Below are 17723 nucleotides of genomic sequence, written 5' to 3' on the forward strand. Positions count from 1 at the left end.
ATATTAGGATGCCGAAACAAAAATTCCCTTCTAAAATTTTAAGATAAAATTGCTAAATATTTTTCTAAGTTTTTCTATTTATTTATATTAATTCATTATTTCTAAAAAATTCTTTAAAATTTCAAAAATAATTTGCTCTAGAATTTTCAATTAGGAACGATAACCAACAACAGGTATTTATAAACTCAAAAAAAATGTGAAATTCAATACTTCGATCAGTTCAATGCTCGAAAATGCAATTAATATTTTTATTAATATTATTTAAATATTATGTTACTCACAAGCACACCTTCAAATTTATTTGCACTAAATGTTCTTCAACAAAATTATTTAACTCTTAACGATAGGAGATTAATTTTAATTATGAGCAAAAGCTGATTGACGGCGGTTAATATACCTGTGCGGTTTCGAATGCAGTGCTAGTAAATTTCTGGTGCAGATCATACAAGGGTCATATGGATTTATCAAATTTAATTTAGTTAATTAATTTAGTTGAGAATTATATTACTTTTAAATACAAAAATATAATTTTTTTTGAAGTACAGTAGAACCCCGATAAGACTTTGAATTATAATGACGAATATGCTCAAAATGATTTCTTGCATAATACACCACTTTATGCCGACTTTGCACTTTGAAATATGTTGTCACAATAACACAATTTCTCGCATAAGACGTTTTTTTGGTCCCTGAAATCTTCTTAAATTTTGTTATTGATTTACGTTTTGTAACAAACGGGTCATTTCTGCTGTAAAATTTTTATGGCAAAGCTGCGTTTTTTTATATAAAATGGTACTAAAAACTGTCATGTGGTTGCTGTGCAGTCTCAGGCGTTTTAGATATAAAACCTAACCTAGAAAACGCACAAACTTCAGAAAAAGAATCTTATCATAAGTGCATTTTTCTGATGTGTCATAATAACATAGGGGGAAGTCCCTCAGTGGCGGAACCTAAGGTTATTTATAAATAAATCACAAAATATTTCACGAAATGTTTATTAGTTTATGATTTATTTTAGATAACAAAGTTAGAAATCAAACTAAATTAACAAAACCGCTATCATTGCTAGAAAATATTTAATACTATCAATCAAACTTTGGTATCAAAAAATATGATTTTAAACATGGATTGCATATGTAGCCATCTCCACACTCTAGAATATCTACACATGTGTCTTTGACGAATAATCTTAGATATTGCAAAAAGAAGTCACTATTTATGTACCCTTCTGGCTGGGCCATACCGATCAGCTGGTGCATTCACCATGAGCTTTTTATTCTTCGACTAGGAAATACTAAAAATGGGGGTATGTAGTGACCGTTAGCACTCATACAGAACAAAATTAAATATTTAGAATAAATTACGTATATTCTGACAAGAAATATGTTTACTGTCCGGTACTACGGGAAGACTTAGTGTCCGGTGTTAAGGGACAGACATTTTCGTTCATTTGGTGGCACCTACAAAAATTGGTTAAAAGATCTAATAATATTCTACCATTTTATGGATAACAATCAAGTACAACTTTTATCTTTGCATACTACTCAAATGTACATGCTTAAATGTGCTAGAATTACTTCCATTGATATTTAGGTGACGCCGAGATTTTGCGCCTAAAACAAGAAAGGGTTGCTCCCGCCGTGGCCGTGTGCGTCACAGGCGAGGCTTGGCGCGCGATCCTGTACCTGTGTGCCCCCAGTGCCGCTTTCACTTATATTTTAAAATAAAAAAAATTATACTTGCTTAAATAATACGTGCTAAAAGAGTGACCGGTCCTGGGTGCCGTCCGGCGTTACGGGACTTCCCCCTATGAGTGAAGCACAGCAAATAAATAGCATTTTTTAGTTTTTAGTACCATTTTAAATAAAAAAGGCAGCGAAACACAGCCTTATCGAAACATTGTATATTTTACGGCAGAATTGGCCCGTAAATATATAATATAATATAATATATTCTTTACATACTAGTTACTTACATTTACATTAATAACTATAATAACAAAAATTGACTTGCTCATAAAAATAAAAATATCAGTCAATTATAAAAAGAAATATAAAATAGATATCTATTGATGAGATGCTATTTAGAGTTTATAAATATTTATGTATTTTAATAAATGTATTTGAATATTAAAAAAAAATATCTAAAAAACATTTCTGCATATGAAATTAATTCATTTTGAATATTGGAGATTTGGCAATGACTGATAATCGAACCAATACTTATGATCACACAAGAACAATGCCTATCAAAGATCCTTAAACTTAACACAGAGATTATTCAATGATTTTAATAAGTCATCTTTCCAACAAAATGATATTTATATGGAAAGCAGAATACTTACAAAATTTTTAAAATTTTATTTTTTAGCTTCTAAATATAAAGATAGATTATTAATAATTCAATGTTAATTAATGTGTGTTTTCTTTGTTACAGGTTAGTGCATGGTCCACATAAGTTCTGACATTCATCGTTCATGTATATGTAAGTCTACACTATTGTTTTTATGTAATTTGTTCCCAAAACATTATCCTAAAATATATATATATATATATATATATATATATATATATAAGCTACTCATTTTCGTAACGTGAAAACAATTCATAATATCGATTACATCGATCGATTATCTCTTTGAAGAAACTCATTGTGACACTTATAAGTTTGCGAGTAAAAAGGTCCATTACCATTTTCACAAAAACAAATAAAGTATGTCATTTTCAGCGACACTAATTTAAGGTCACTAATATTAAGGGAATAAGAGCCAAATCAACAAGAATTTTGTTCAGTTCTTAGTTTATTTGGTTTTGAGCACTGGTATTTACTTTGCGATACCGGAATATATTTTTCAAGTATACGTTATTTAATTGTTTTTTTTAAGATGTATTATTATTTTTTAATTTTGATTTAACAGTTAATTTTATAAGACTTCTAGAATAGCTTACTAGGGTATAAAGAACCCCAACATGTAAGAAGAAAGAATTCAATTAATGGTTTTTTCTTAATTCGGATGATATTTTTGTTTGACAAAGTTTCATATATATTTATTTTTTCTTAATGATGAAAAAATTACAGTTAATCACAAAAAAGTTATTTACATTTTTAGTTGTCTTGTTTTTTATTTTCGAAGATTATTATTGAACCATAAAATAATAATAATATTTTAAAGAGTTCGGTTTGACTATTAACTTTATCACCATGCAAAGTTTCATTAAAATTCCGGCCCTGAGGTTCTCCTTGTGAGCTATAAATCTGTTATTTATCATTTGGAAAATGCTTCATGTATTTGTAAATAGATAATAGGTATTACTTTTAACAAATTTGCTATATTTCATCCATACATCTTATGTTCTTCTACATATTAGTGTAGTTTACTTAAAAATATTATACAATAATGTATGTCTAATTTTAATTAAGGGAAAGTCCCGTAACGCCGGACGGCACCAAGCACCGGATAGTTTATTTAACATATATTATTTAAGCGAGTATAAATCATTTTATTTCAAAATACAAGTGAAAGGGGCATGGGGGGCACCCAGTTACAGGATGAGAATTTACGTAATTTATTTCAGTTATTTAATTTTGTTCTGTATGAGTGCTAACAGTCACTACATACCCCCATTCTTCGTATTTCCTAGTTAAGAATGAAAATCTTATGATGAATGCTCCAGCTGAGAGCATCGGTGTGGCCCAGCCAAGAGGGTGAATAAATAGTGATTTTTTTGCAATATCTAAGAATATTCGCCAAAGGCACATGTGCAAATATTCCAAAGTGTGGAGATGGCTACATATGTGATCAATGCAGGTTATTTTGAAATGTCCGGTACTAGGTGCCACTGTTTAAAATCATATTTTTTGATACAGAAGTTTGATTGATAGTATTAATTATGTTTTAGCAAATATTGCGGTTTTGTTAATTTAGTTTGATTTCTAATTTTGTTATCTAACATAATTCATAATTTAATAAATATTTCGTAAAATATTTTTTGATTTATTTATAAATAACCTTAGGTGTCCGCCACTATGGGACTTTCCCTTATTATGAAAATATTTAATGTTTTGAGTATTGTCAGAACAATTAATTTATTTTGAATTATTTTTGGTTAATTAATATATATTCTACAAAGTTTGAGAACTCTATATTTCACTCATACCCGTAATACATGTGGTTTAATTCAACAATTTCCCAGTAAAATCTTTTTCTGTAACTAAAACTGCAATATTAGATTTTACCAGATTATAATTAGAATTTAATATGTTTTAGTACTTTTAATTATTTTTGAATGAGTTTTTTCATGAATTACTTGTATTGCAGGGTATGCGGCATAAAACAAAACATCGGTCTAATATTATTTTATACATGAATTGTTTTATTAAATCTTGTTTATTGAAATTGAGATTTCTAAATATCTTTGTCTATTGATCATGAACAGTACAATGGCCGAATTGTGATAATGGATTAATAGATGACAATACTGGTATATTATCAATCGCTTAGATTTAAGATCATTTATAGCAAATCATAACATTCGATTATGTTCAAATTTTCCTATTGTTCGCGTGTGTGAGATATGTTTATGAAAATGTGCGGAGGTATTTTGTTGTTTACTTGCTGATATAATTAGTATCTTCTTCCTACAAACACGTAATTGTTCATTGAACTCTAATTCTTAAATCCTAACCCGGCTAGAGCGACGAGATCTAAATCATGGGTTTGGGTTTGATACCTGCTTCGAGCAATCTGATGTCAAGCAGTAGTGACATTGCATTTTAGCAATTAAGAGTACACCATGTAGGTGTAAGGAAAGATAGCTCTATTTTGATGAACTGTTAACACTTAATGCCAAAGTTATTAATTTAAAAGTACATTCGTTACTCTTTGAGATTATTTTACCAACTGTCCTTAGGGTCGTAACGTAATTGCAACAAAATCAAAAATATTTTTTTTCGCATTTTTTACGTTTCAACGGTTTCTGAACATTTTTGCATACTAGAAAAAATGGATGTATATTGGTGTGTATATATATATGTATGATACAAATATATATATGTGCAGATACAAATTTTCTCCAACGATTTTGAGTGCACGGATCAACCGATTCGAATGATTCAAAATACATTCGATTCCTGTGGACGGAAAAACGTGCTGCTCAGATTTTTGGTAAATGCAGGTGCAGCCGTTTTGAAGATATGGAGCAATAAATGCAAAAAAGGGTAGTTCAGTTTTTACAGAATTGAGCGTCCGATTTGAATGAATCAAACAGTTTTGCATTTGTGTTGATAGAATTGGTTAAATTTGGAGAGGCAGGTCTAGCGGTTTCGTAGATTTAGGAGAAAAAAATGCCATATCTCGGTCCAAAATTGTAAATATTAAAAACAATCTAGAATTAAAAAAAATCAAATTTTTCAATACTTCAAAACTTTCAATTATTGTACGAAAAGTTCCATCAATTTGCCTTAAGGCACAATGCTAGGCACCACTAGATAACTGTTTTGAACTAACTTATTGGGTTTACCTTAATGTTTCTTCATTTAAAAAAAGTCCAAATATACAACAATTATTTTGACAAATATTTATGCAAAAGCCGTTTTATATTGTTTTATTGGAATTCTAATTTTATTAGTCTTAGAAGTTGCAGTATCAATTGTAATATTTCTCTTTAAATAACTCTTCATTTTATAGAAATTTATTAATACACAAAATCACCCCTTTCTTCCTCGTTGATATATTTATTAAACCTTTTGATTTGTTTACTAATTAAAACAAACCTAATTTGCAGGTAACTTAGGCGAACTTTCTAAATCAATTGTATCACATTTAGTAAAATTCGCCTGAGTTATTTGCAAATTATGATTGACTAATTTTTCATCAACACGTGATTTTTAATTAATTAATTCTAATAAATTTTATTAATTAAAAAAATTCCAATATCAATCATTCAGCTTTATGTATGTGTTGTTTTTAGTAAAATTTCACCTTTATATTTTTTATCTCTTATCTTCCAACAATGATAAATTTCAATTATTTTCAATCCGGTTCATTTCAAATAACATATTTTCATAAAATGGGTTAATTAATTTGAGTTTGATCAATATTTTATCTTCTCCATTATAAAAATGTAAGATACAACGAAAACACGATTTATCGCTTTCCAAAATTAAATGTGAAGTCAATGAAAATATTTGCCAAATGATGATATGATTTATAAAATTATTTTTTAAACGGTTGGGCTTTTTAGATATGAAAATGGGTGATGTAGAATTTGTTCTTACTATAATTGAAAATATTTAAGCTTTTGTACAAGGCAGGACATTATTAGGAAATTAGCGAATTTTTCAGAGAATTATATTTGATATTCGATCGGGCGATGCGCAAAGGCATAATTTGATTTTGAACAATTATATTGCTCCGAACCAATTACATCACAAAAAATTCCACATATCACACAATGTTCAGTAGATGTTCACAGCAACTTCATTATTGTAAAATATAAATTTTTCTCTATTTTCCAACATTTGACACATGGTCCTTTTTGCCCCATAAGCGGCGTAAACAGATCCAATGTGTTATTTTCAATTTTAAAAGGATTTCACGAAGTAAGAGTTATAATATTCAACCAATGCAATATATAAATTTTATGAACACATTTTTTACAAAGAAGTATATAACCTTGATCTGGAATTTTGTCAGTAATATGCATTAGAAGAGTTGGAATAACTATTATTTTAATTGATTTCTCATGACATAGCTTTTTTACATTTTTATTTACTTATTTTTATTGTTTGCGCCATTGCTAGGGTAAAGGTTCAATTGGTTTTTTAACCCAATCCTGTTTGTTTTTGTATTCTATTATAAAGGTTATATAGAAACATTTGTTGAATCTGTATTAAAATTGATACTACATCTTATTAAACAGTTAAATAGCGTACACTTAAAAAATATATTAAGGTCTCGTTAACTAAACGACAGTGCAAACAAATAAAAGAACTAACCACAAAAAAAATACTTTGTTATAGATTTTCAAACATGTCCGTTTACCTCATGATAGCAAAAATGCTCGATTTATGGCAATGGTTGATTGGAGAAGTCCCCTAGTGGCGGACACCTAAGGTTATTTATAAATAAATCCAAAATTTTTTTGCAAAATGTTTATTAAAGTATGATTTATGTAAGAAGTTAAAGTTAGAAATCAAACTAAATTAACAAAATCGCAATCTTTGCTAAAATATAATTAATACTATCAATCAAACCAAAAAATGATATTAAACAGTGGCACCTAATACCGGACACTTCAAAATATGTAATCATCTCCACATTTTGGAATGTTTGCACATGTGTCTTTGACGAATATTCTTAGATATTGCAAAAAAATCACTAGTTATCCACCCTTTTGGCTGGACCACACCACCGCGCTCATCTGGAGCATTCATCATAAGATTTTCATTCTTTGACTAGGAAATACGAAGAATGGGGGTATGTAGTGAACGTTAGCACTCATACAGAACAAAATTAAATAATTGGAATAAATTACGTAAATTCTCACAAGTAATATCAATATGTTTACTGTCCGGTACTATGGGACGACTTAGTGTCCCCGGTGCTAAGGGACAGACATTTTTGTTCATTTGGTGGCACCTACTAAAATTAGTTCAAAGATCTAATTATAATCTACCATTTTACGGATAACAATCAAGTACAACTTTTATCTTTGCATGTTACTCAAATGTAAATGCATAAATATGCTAAAATTACTTCCATTGATATTTAGGTGAAGCCGTGATTTTGCGCCTAAATCAGGTAAGGGTTGCTCTCGCCGCGGCAGTGTGCGTCACAGGCGAAACTTGGCGCGTGATCCTGTACCTGTGCCCCCATGCCCCTTGCACTTGTATTTTGAAATGAAAAAAATTATACTCGCTTAAATAATACGTGTTAAATAGAATGTTCGGTGCTTGGTGCCGTCCGGCGTTACGGGACTTGCCCCTACACATATTTTACTCTCTACTTTCAAATATTGCTTTAAAAAATTCTTAACTTACTCAGATATTGGTGGTGATCCTTTCTATCCGCAGACCTTTAAGACCCTGCTATACCATATTTTAAATTGTTATTAAATGCAGTAGTATTTTAAAATGTTAATAGAAATTTGAAGAGCTAAAGATAAAAATGCTGATATACTGAGAGAAACTAATATAAAAACTAGTATTAATTTAATTTTAAACTAATTTCCTGATAGCGACGTTGCTCGATTCAAGGCGACTGTTGATTAGACGTCGTTTTCCCTCTACTTCCAAATATTGTTGTTAAAAATTTCTATTTTACTTGTTTTTGAGATATCGGTGGTGAACCTTGTTACCTGCCGATCTTTTTAAGCCCCGCTTTACCCTATCTATTTATTAGTAATCATATTCATAAAACATAAGGAAGTAGCAGATATGATTTCTCAAACTCAGATATGATTAATAAATAAAACTTATACTAATATGTACGAGTTTACATGCATATGCATGTGTGGGTATACTTGTGTGTGTTCATAAATGTGAATAAATGTGTGTATATATGTGTATGCTGATAAGTATACATGGTTGCATAATATTAGCTCACATTACATTGTGTTTCAAAAATCCGATTGGTATTATACAAATAAATAAAGCAATAAATAATTAAAAAATAAATTATTTAGCTGAATAAAAAGAAAAAAGCGAAGAAATTACAGTTATCCGGCTTGCTAACAAACTACATGCAAAAGTTTTATATATATACCTGTTAATTATAAATCCACCTCGATATTATGAGTAGAATTGAATTACTTTGCAAGTTTCCGAAATATCAGCATCGAATATTAAACACAAGCCTATTAAATATTAAAATACAAATTTTCTGATTTATTATAATTACTAATTTAATATTTGACCAAAATACTATTTGTTGATCTCTAAATTTAAAAATGAAAACAATTGAACTAATTGTCAATGACACCTGTTATATAAGATAAAAGAAATTTTTCCTGTCAGTAAACATTTATATAGTTGATTTAAGGGATGTAAAAGCTTTCTAGTTTTGTAAAAAAGATTTATGAAAATTCTATAAAAGGGATATTGAAGATTTCTAGTTCTGTAAAAAAACTAATCAATTGGTTAGATAATTCGCTTAGTTTAGATATTTGCCTTTTTTCAAAACACCTGGCGCCACCTTCAAATTATAACATTCGAATATGTTCAAATTTTCCTATTGTTCGATGTGTGTAATATGTTTATGAAAAAAGTGCGTAGGTATTTTGTTGGCTATTTGCTTATATAATTAGTATCGTCTTCCTACAAACACGTAATTGTTCATTGAACTTTAATTCTTAAATCTTAACCCGGCTAGAGCGACGAGATCTAAATCAGATGCCCTGGGTTTGATACCTGTTTCGAGCAACCTGATGTCAAGCAGTAGTGACATTGCATTTGAGCAAATAAGAGTACACCAAGTAGGTGTTAGAAGCGAATATGGAATCGGACAGTAAACCATCAGAAATCCCAAAACTACGAAAGACCGTTATTGGATCCAGCAAATACAGCAAGATACCTCGCGAAGAAGGTCGGACCAATATGTTTACATCGGAAAAGGTCTCGCTGCGTTCAACTTCATCAGTTTCTGACTCAAGACAGGAAGTAATATCATCTAGTAATAGTGCATCTACAAGCCTCACTCAACCACATTCTGATGTCAGGAAACCTCCTAATTCATGGCAAGTAGTCAATTTCAAAAAAAGAAAAACTTCATTTGAACCATTAGGAATAGATGTCAAAATTCAAAACCGATTTTCGGCCCTTTCAACAATAGAAACAGCTATTGATGACAACTCAGTTAAACCGGCTCCAGTCAGTAAGCCCCCTCCAATATTTATTTACGGAGTTGACGATATTAATGATATGACTAATCAATTAAATGAAATAATTCCGCACGATCAATATTTCCTGAGAAGTTTAGCTAACAATACATTTAAAATTCTATGTAATTCTGTCGACCATTTTCGAACTTTATCCAGACATCTAAAAGAAACTAATGCCGTATATCATACATATCAATTAAAAGAAGAGAAGGCTTATAGGGTTGTTCTTAGAAATGTACACTTTTCAACAAGCACAGATGCAATTAAATTAGAACTATTAAAACAGGGTCATGTCGTACGTAATATCCTAAATATTAGACATAGAATAACAAAAGAACCTCTTAATATGTTTTTTGTTGATCTGGAACCAAAGAGAAATAACAAAAATATTTATAACATTTATAAATTATTCAACTGCATAATACGCGTCGAACCACCGAGAAAGTCCAACAACATTATACAATGCACTCGCTGTCAACTCTTTAATCACACCAAAAAATACTGCAATAGACCATTTGCTTGCCTAAAATGCGGTGACAATCATAATACTATAGCTTGTACCAAAGATCCGAATGCTCCGGCATGTTGTTATTTTTGCGACGGTGCTCATCCAGCTAATTATCGCGGTTGCTCATACTTCCAAAAAATTAAAGAACAAAGAAACAAAACTCCAGTAAATCAATCAGTCATAAATCCAAATCCAAATAACCAAAATTTTAAAAATTCTAATAATTCTAATTCTAATAATAAAATAAACAACATTTCTCCGGCCTTAAATCCAACAATTCAAAATTCATCCTATGCAGACATTGCAAAAAACAATTACTCTGCTTCTAATCATTCACCTTCAAATCCTGATTCTGATTCTCTAGCAACACTTATTTTAGAATTTAAAAATATCTTCAATCAGCTTTTGCAACAGAACACCATAATAATAAATATGTTATCCACGTTAGTCAACAACAAAAGCAATGGCAAAAATAATTAAAATTGCTGAATGGAATGCCAACGGTTTAATACCTCACAAAAATGAAGTAGAATGTTTTTTAAAGTTAAACTTAATAGATATCTTATTAATCTCAGAAACTCACTTCACTGAAAAAAACTACTTCAAAATTTATAACTACACTACTTATAATTCAAATCACCCAAGTGGCAGGGCTCGCGGCGGTTCGGCTATATTAATCAAAAATAATATAAAGCATTTTGTTCTACCAAATATTTCTGATGATTTTCTACAAGCAACTCAAATTTCTGTTGAAACAAATTTATATAATTTTTGTGTTTCTGCTGTTTATTGTCCACCAAGATTCAAAATTTCTTGTGCTCAGTTTTCTTCATTTTTCTCTCAATTAGGTAATAAATTTATCATTGGTGGTGACTTTAATTGTAAACATATTGCCTGGGGTTCTAGACTGACTACAGCCAAAGGAAAGATTCTTCATGCAGCCATAGGGCAAAATAACCTCTCCTTTATTTCAACTTGCAGTCCAACTTATTGGCCTTCTGACCCTACTAAAGTTCCAGACCTTTTAGATTTTTTTATTGTGAAAGGTATTGATCTTTCAAATCTCAATATTGAATCTAGTTACGATCTCTCTTCAGATCATTCTCCAATACTTGTGACGTTTAGCACATTTCCTACTCCAGTTATCAACAATCATATTCTACACAACAATCTTTCTAACTGGATTCAATTCAAATCCATACTTGATTCAAAATTATTTCCAAAATCTAGGCCTACAAGCGTTATTGATATAGAAAATAATATAGATTATTTTTCTGAGATTGTACGTGAAACAACCAAGCAGATCACCCCGAACATTAATCCAAGAAATGATAATCTAATAATTCCGCAAGAGATTAAGAAGCTAATTGCACAGAAACGAAGAGCAAGACGAACCTGGCAACATTCTCATCTACCAACGGATAAGACATCGCTTAATCATCTCAATAACACGCTGAGGAAAAAAATGAAAGAATGGAAGAATTGTACATTCAGGTCGTATATATTGCAGTTAAATAGGTACGATAATTCCATATGGAAACCAATCAGAAACAAAAGTAAACCCCTACAACAAAACCCTCCTCTGAAAATAACCAACCAAAACGGATTCATTTGGGCAAAAAGCAACGAAGAAAAAGCGGAGGCATTTGCTGATCATCTAAGTAGCATTTTTAGCGCTCGAAATATTTCCCAGAATAATTTAATTAACAATTTCGTAAATCAACCCATACATTCTACACCGTTAGGACATTTTTCACCAAATGATGTCTTATGTGAAATAAAAAGAATAAAAAATAGATCTTCGCCAGGTATGGATAAAATTACTCCAAAGATGTTAAAAGAATTGCCTACAAAAGGTATCTTATATATAACAAATATTTTCAACGCCATACTTCAATACAATTATTGGCCCACAGCGTGGAAGACTGCAGAAATTATTATGATCGCTAAACCAAACAAAAACCATCACACTGCTAGTTCATACCGTCCTATCAGTCTTTTATCGATATTATCGAAAATTTTAGAGAGACTTTTGTTGCAGAGATTGTCAGAAGATCATCCGAATGATAGTTGGATTCCTCACCATCAGTTTGGCTTCAGAAAAAATCACTCTACAATTCAACAATGCAACAGAACGGTGTCTCGTATTCTTGAAGCCATGAATAGAAAGGAACACAGTGTAGCCGTATTCTTAGATGTCAGTCAGGCTTTCGATAAGGTTTGGCACTCAGGACTCCTATATAAAATCAAAACAACTTTTCCAAACTACTTCAATATCTTAAGCTCATATTGCTTAATAGAAAATTTAGAATCAAAATTAAAGATGTGACTTCGAGCATCAGAAATATAGAATGCGGGGTACCACAGGGCAGTGTGCTAAGCCCTGTACTTTATCTTCTTTTCACAAACGATATGCCCACAGATGATCTTCTAACCATATGCACTTACGCCGATGACATAGCAATTATTTCATGCAATTCCGATATTAGAACAGCAACTTGTCAGTTACAAAATTATTTATCTAGTCTCGAAAAATGGTTTTTAGATTGGAATATCAAAATCAATATCGAAAAATCTCAGCACATAATTGTTTCTCTAAAACATCACAACAGTCCACCTATCATCATGAACAATTCAATAATTCCACTATGCAATTCTGTTAAATATTTAGGCATGCACATTGATTCGAAATTGACATGGAGAACGCACATTGAATATAAAAAGAAACAAATCCAACTGAAAATAAAAGATTTTTACTGGCTTTTTGGGAGGAAATCTGAAATCTCTCTCGATAACAAGGTACTTTTGTATAAAACTATCATAGTGCCCATTTGGACTTATGGAATCGAACTATGGGGTTGCTCATGCAAATCTAACATAAACATCATTCAAAGGTGCCAGAATAAAATTCTGCGTATCCTTACTAATGCGCCTTGGTATATTTCGAATTTTTGCCTACATAAGGATTTGAAAATCTCAACAGTCAACGAAATGATCAAGATTAGAAGTTCATCTTTCAACAACAAATTAACCCAGCATACAAATCCTACAATTCAAGCGATTCAGAGACCGATAAGAAGATTGAGCAAGAAATGGCCTTCCGATCTACCAAACACCTAGCCCAATGTCTGCACGCGTCCTGACGTAGTACGCGGCATACATCATCACGTCATCGTTCATTTATGTTATTATTTTTGTATTACTGTTTTAATTTAATTTTTATTTCAACTTTTTTCATTTTATATTCAATGTATTGCATTTTTTGTTTTTTTGTATTTTTTTTTTGCTCATATCAATTTTGTAAATAAGACATTAAAGTCTTGATTAAAAAAAATAAATTGTAACAAAAAAAAAAAAAAAAACCAAGTAGGTGTAAGTAAAGATTGCTCAAATTTTATGAACAGTTGACACTTAATGTCAATGTTAATAATTTTAAAAGTACATGCGTTAGTCTTTGAGATTATTTTACCAACTGTCCTTAGAGTAAGTTAAAGTAATTGCAAAAAAATCAAAAATATTTTTTTGCATATCTTTACGTTTTTTACGTTTGTATTATATAAATAAATAAAGCAATAAATAATTAAAAATGAAATGTTTAGCTGAATAAAAAGAAAAAAAGTGAAGTAAATACACTTATGCGGCTTGCTAATAAACTACCTGCCAAAGTTTTATATATACCTGCTAATTATAAATCCACCTCGATATTATGAGTAGAATTGAATTTTCTTCGCAATTTTCCGCAAAATCAGCATCGAATATTAAGCACAAGGATATTAAATATTAAAACACAAATTTTCTGATTTATTCTAATTACTAATTTAATATTTGACCAAAATACTATTTATTGATATCTAAATTTAAGAATAAAAACAATTGAACTAATTGTCAATGACACCTGTTCATTAAGATGAAAGACATTTTTCCTGTCAGAAAATATTTTAATAGTTGATTTAGGGGATGTAAAAGCTTCATAGTTTTACAAAAAAAATTATGAAAATTCTATAAAAGGGATATAAAAGCTTTCTACTTAAATCAGAGGGTTAAATAATTCGCTTAGTATAGATATTTACCTTTTTTCAAAACACCTGGCGCCATCTTCAACGACGAAGCAAAACTGAACCACACTGTTCAGATAATTCTTTTCCCATTTGTAATTTCTATATTTTACTTAAATTCAATTAATAAATTTCATTATTACATTCTATTTATATTTGCAAGTTAAATTTTGACATAGTTCAATTCACGTCGTTTCTAGTTATAATTAATTCATGGTGGGAAAGTCGAATCTGAACTTAAAATTTATCTGAAATTTTCTACATTTTATATAAATATTCTCTATAGCATAAGTATTAATAAAATACTTCGTTGTAATGAAGATTCAACAATTAAGTTAAATTAAATATTATAATAATTTCAAACTATGCTTTTGGACTATAACTTAATTGAATGCTATTTTATACTTGTTTATCTATGATGCTATATAAATTCATGATTAATTTTTTTGTTTGAAGACACCATCTACGATAGAAACTAGTAATAGTAAGTTTTATTCTATATTTACACCTTTTTAATTAAAGTTTTATGATTCACCGATATGATGGCCAATTCTCAATATATTATATTTGCTATCAATTTGTTATTAAATACATAGTAATTTTTGTAGAAAATACTACAAAATTTAAAGTAAGCCATTCAAGTTATATCTACTATTTTGTAAAAATAGTAGATTCAGTTTTCAATACAAATTTATTTTGTACAGGATTTATTAAACAATTCTAATACTACGATGGAAACTAATAATATAAAGTTTTATTCTATATACACCTTCTCAATTAAAGTTTTATGATTCACCGATATGATGGCCAATTCTAAATGTATTTGCTATCAATTTGTTATTAAATACATAGTAATTTTTTTAGAAAATACTATAAAATTTGAAGTAAGCCATTCTAGTTATATCTACTATTTTGTAAAAATGTCTATTTTTGAATACAAATTTCTTTTATACAGGATTTATAAAAAAAATTCAAAGCACTTCAAAAAATTCTGTTATTTGAATGAATGGCAATTGCCATTAGATTCTCTGTGAAATAGTCCGTGTTATTTGCTATATATCTTTAATAACAGCAATTTTTTTCAATAGTTTAGTTTATTATATTTATGTTATTTATATATTTATTATATTTAGTTTATTATATTTATGATCCAGTTGAACTTAGTAAATAAAACAATATTGGATTGCTTTAAACAATGAGTCATTCAATATATTTTCGATAATTTCAATTTTACATGGAATGAAGAGTACATACTTATATTTAGTTCCTTCTATATGATTTTTGCTAAACATATAACTTATGTTATTATTATTTTTTTGTTCTTACCATAATAAATTCTTAGCGTAGTTTGTAAATTTTTAATACACATTCATATTAAATACAGAGTCAAATTTACATTAAATTTACAGTTTGGAAATTTACATTTCGTGTACACACACATATATTTATATATTTATAAAACTATTTTTGTAAAATGCATAAACGATATAATCAGTGGATGTGCCGTGTTGATTATTGTGAATACAAAAATTGCATGTGATCATCTAAGAATTTTGAATTACGATAAGGAATATGCATGAAATAGATATTGGTTAATTTGAATTCGACATGTTTTTTGTTCAGTAGTCTGATTTAAATTTTTCTTTACAATAATGTACCTGGGTTCTTTATCGTTCTCAAAGAATTAAATATTACTATAAGAGACAAAATCTCCGATAAAATAGATCGTAACATAGCGTTGTTATGGCAAAGCTATGTTACGCTCTTTTCTCCATATAAATGGTAGTAAAAACTGTCAAAATCTATGCGATCAATCGTTTTACACATTATGAATGTTGATTATAAAAACGCTCAAAATTTTACTTTTTCCTTCACTTTTATTTAATTATTTAGGTACAAAAAATCTAAACATTTAAACAATAAAGTTACATCTATAAATAATTACGTTATAAAAATATTTCTACATATTATTTTAGTTTCTATAATCAAAAATGCATATTCCCTATTGTTTAAGCAATAACCTGATAATTATTCTACTTTGCACGCTTGAAGGAAGCGTTGTGCGAAGTTCTTAGTGATCTGTGAACTTAAGTGCTATACATGTAACAAATTTATTTCGAATCGATTGCACGCCGATTTAAGTCATTTTTTTTATAGAAGTACAACTCTCATTTGATGACAATAATTGCTGAATTGGCAAATAATTATATTCTATAAACTATTTATTTAAAATTAATTATTTACATAATATATATTACACAGTCATATTTAAGAAATAAAATCACGCAACGTCATTTATATGTCTAAACATAAACAAAAACTATATAATTTTAATAATAGTTACACACAGATTTTATATAAGATTTACTTGTAAAATATGTCTATTTCACAATGTGCAATGTGCCCGGTAAGGAACATTAAATTTTCATAGAAACACTTTGTCAAAAATCCCTGTTTGTTTCCGAATTTGTTTTTCGGGGTAATTAATTTACTTAACAACAGAAATACCACAAATTAAAATCAAACTTTCATACATGTACATACTACTCACTAATAATAATTCTATTTATAAATAGTTAAACTCAACAGAATATGATATCAATTAATATCTCAATAAATTGTCCATTTAGATTTATCGCATAATCATAATAGTACGATTTGTTTGAGCAGCGAGTGCTCCGCGGCACCCCGTGTACGTCCTCGCTGGCGCTGTTGATGGCCTTAAGAGTGGGTCGCCTGTCGCCCTGTCCCGTCCAACGGCGCCATCGAGATCGTACCGGGCCTTGGGGTTTCCGAATACGAATAACTCATCATTGCGTCCGAATCCGCCTCTGTCCGCTGAACGGCTCGAGTGGCGGGCTCAATGGAGTTATCCGTTATTCGAAAAGTTCCACTGATCCTATGCGGACAGATGCGCGAACTGACTGGGGTGCAGGTCGAATTGATAGGGATGGCCGTACGGGCTCATGTGATATGGGACTATGTTCATGCTGGCCATCTTGTGCTCCTTCTTCCATTTCATCCTGCGATTCTGGAACCAGATCTTGATCTGCCTCTCGGTGAGGCACAGAGCGTGCGCGATTTCGATGCGTCGCCGCCGCGTCAGGTACCTGTTGAAGTGGAACTCTTTCTCCAATTCCAGCGTCTGGTAACGCGTGTAAGATGTGCGCTGCCTCTTCGTCTCGCCGTTAGCGTTCACAGTGCCTGCGGAGGAGAGAACAATCTATTATTAGTTTGCATTTACAATGTTGCATTTGGTTCTGCTATATCAAATCTTAAAGT

At 30.1% G+C, this 17723-nt stretch overlaps 2 protein-coding genes across 2 annotated transcripts in view; both read right to left on the reverse strand.

The window, feature by feature from the left end:
* The window catches only part of LOC113376086 (homeobox protein H55), a 23044-nt gene extending 8563 nt beyond the window's left edge, over positions 1-14481 (reverse strand). The window contains exon 1 of the mRNA XM_026616012.1: positions 14457-14481. Within this exon, the coding sequence (XP_026471797.1) occupies positions 14457-14481 (25 nt within the window). The remainder of the gene's footprint in view (positions 1-14456) is intronic.
* Positions 14482-17340: 2859 nt separating this feature from the next.
* Positions 17341-17723, reverse strand: part of LOC113376087 (homeotic protein Sex combs reduced-like) — a 36380-nt gene continuing 35997 nt past the window's right edge. The window contains exon 4 of the mRNA XM_026616013.1: positions 17341-17645. Coding sequence (XP_026471798.1) covers positions 17341-17645 — 305 coding nt within the window. The remainder of the gene's footprint in view (positions 17646-17723) is intronic.

The sequence above is a fragment of the Ctenocephalides felis genome, unplaced genomic scaffold (assembly GCF_003426905.1).
Source record: "Ctenocephalides felis isolate EL2017-DRISC unplaced genomic scaffold, ASM342690v1 CF-g0.4_SCAFFOLD_01886, whole genome shotgun sequence".
Classification (NCBI taxonomy): Eukaryota; Metazoa; Arthropoda; class Insecta; order Siphonaptera; family Pulicidae; genus Ctenocephalides; species Ctenocephalides felis.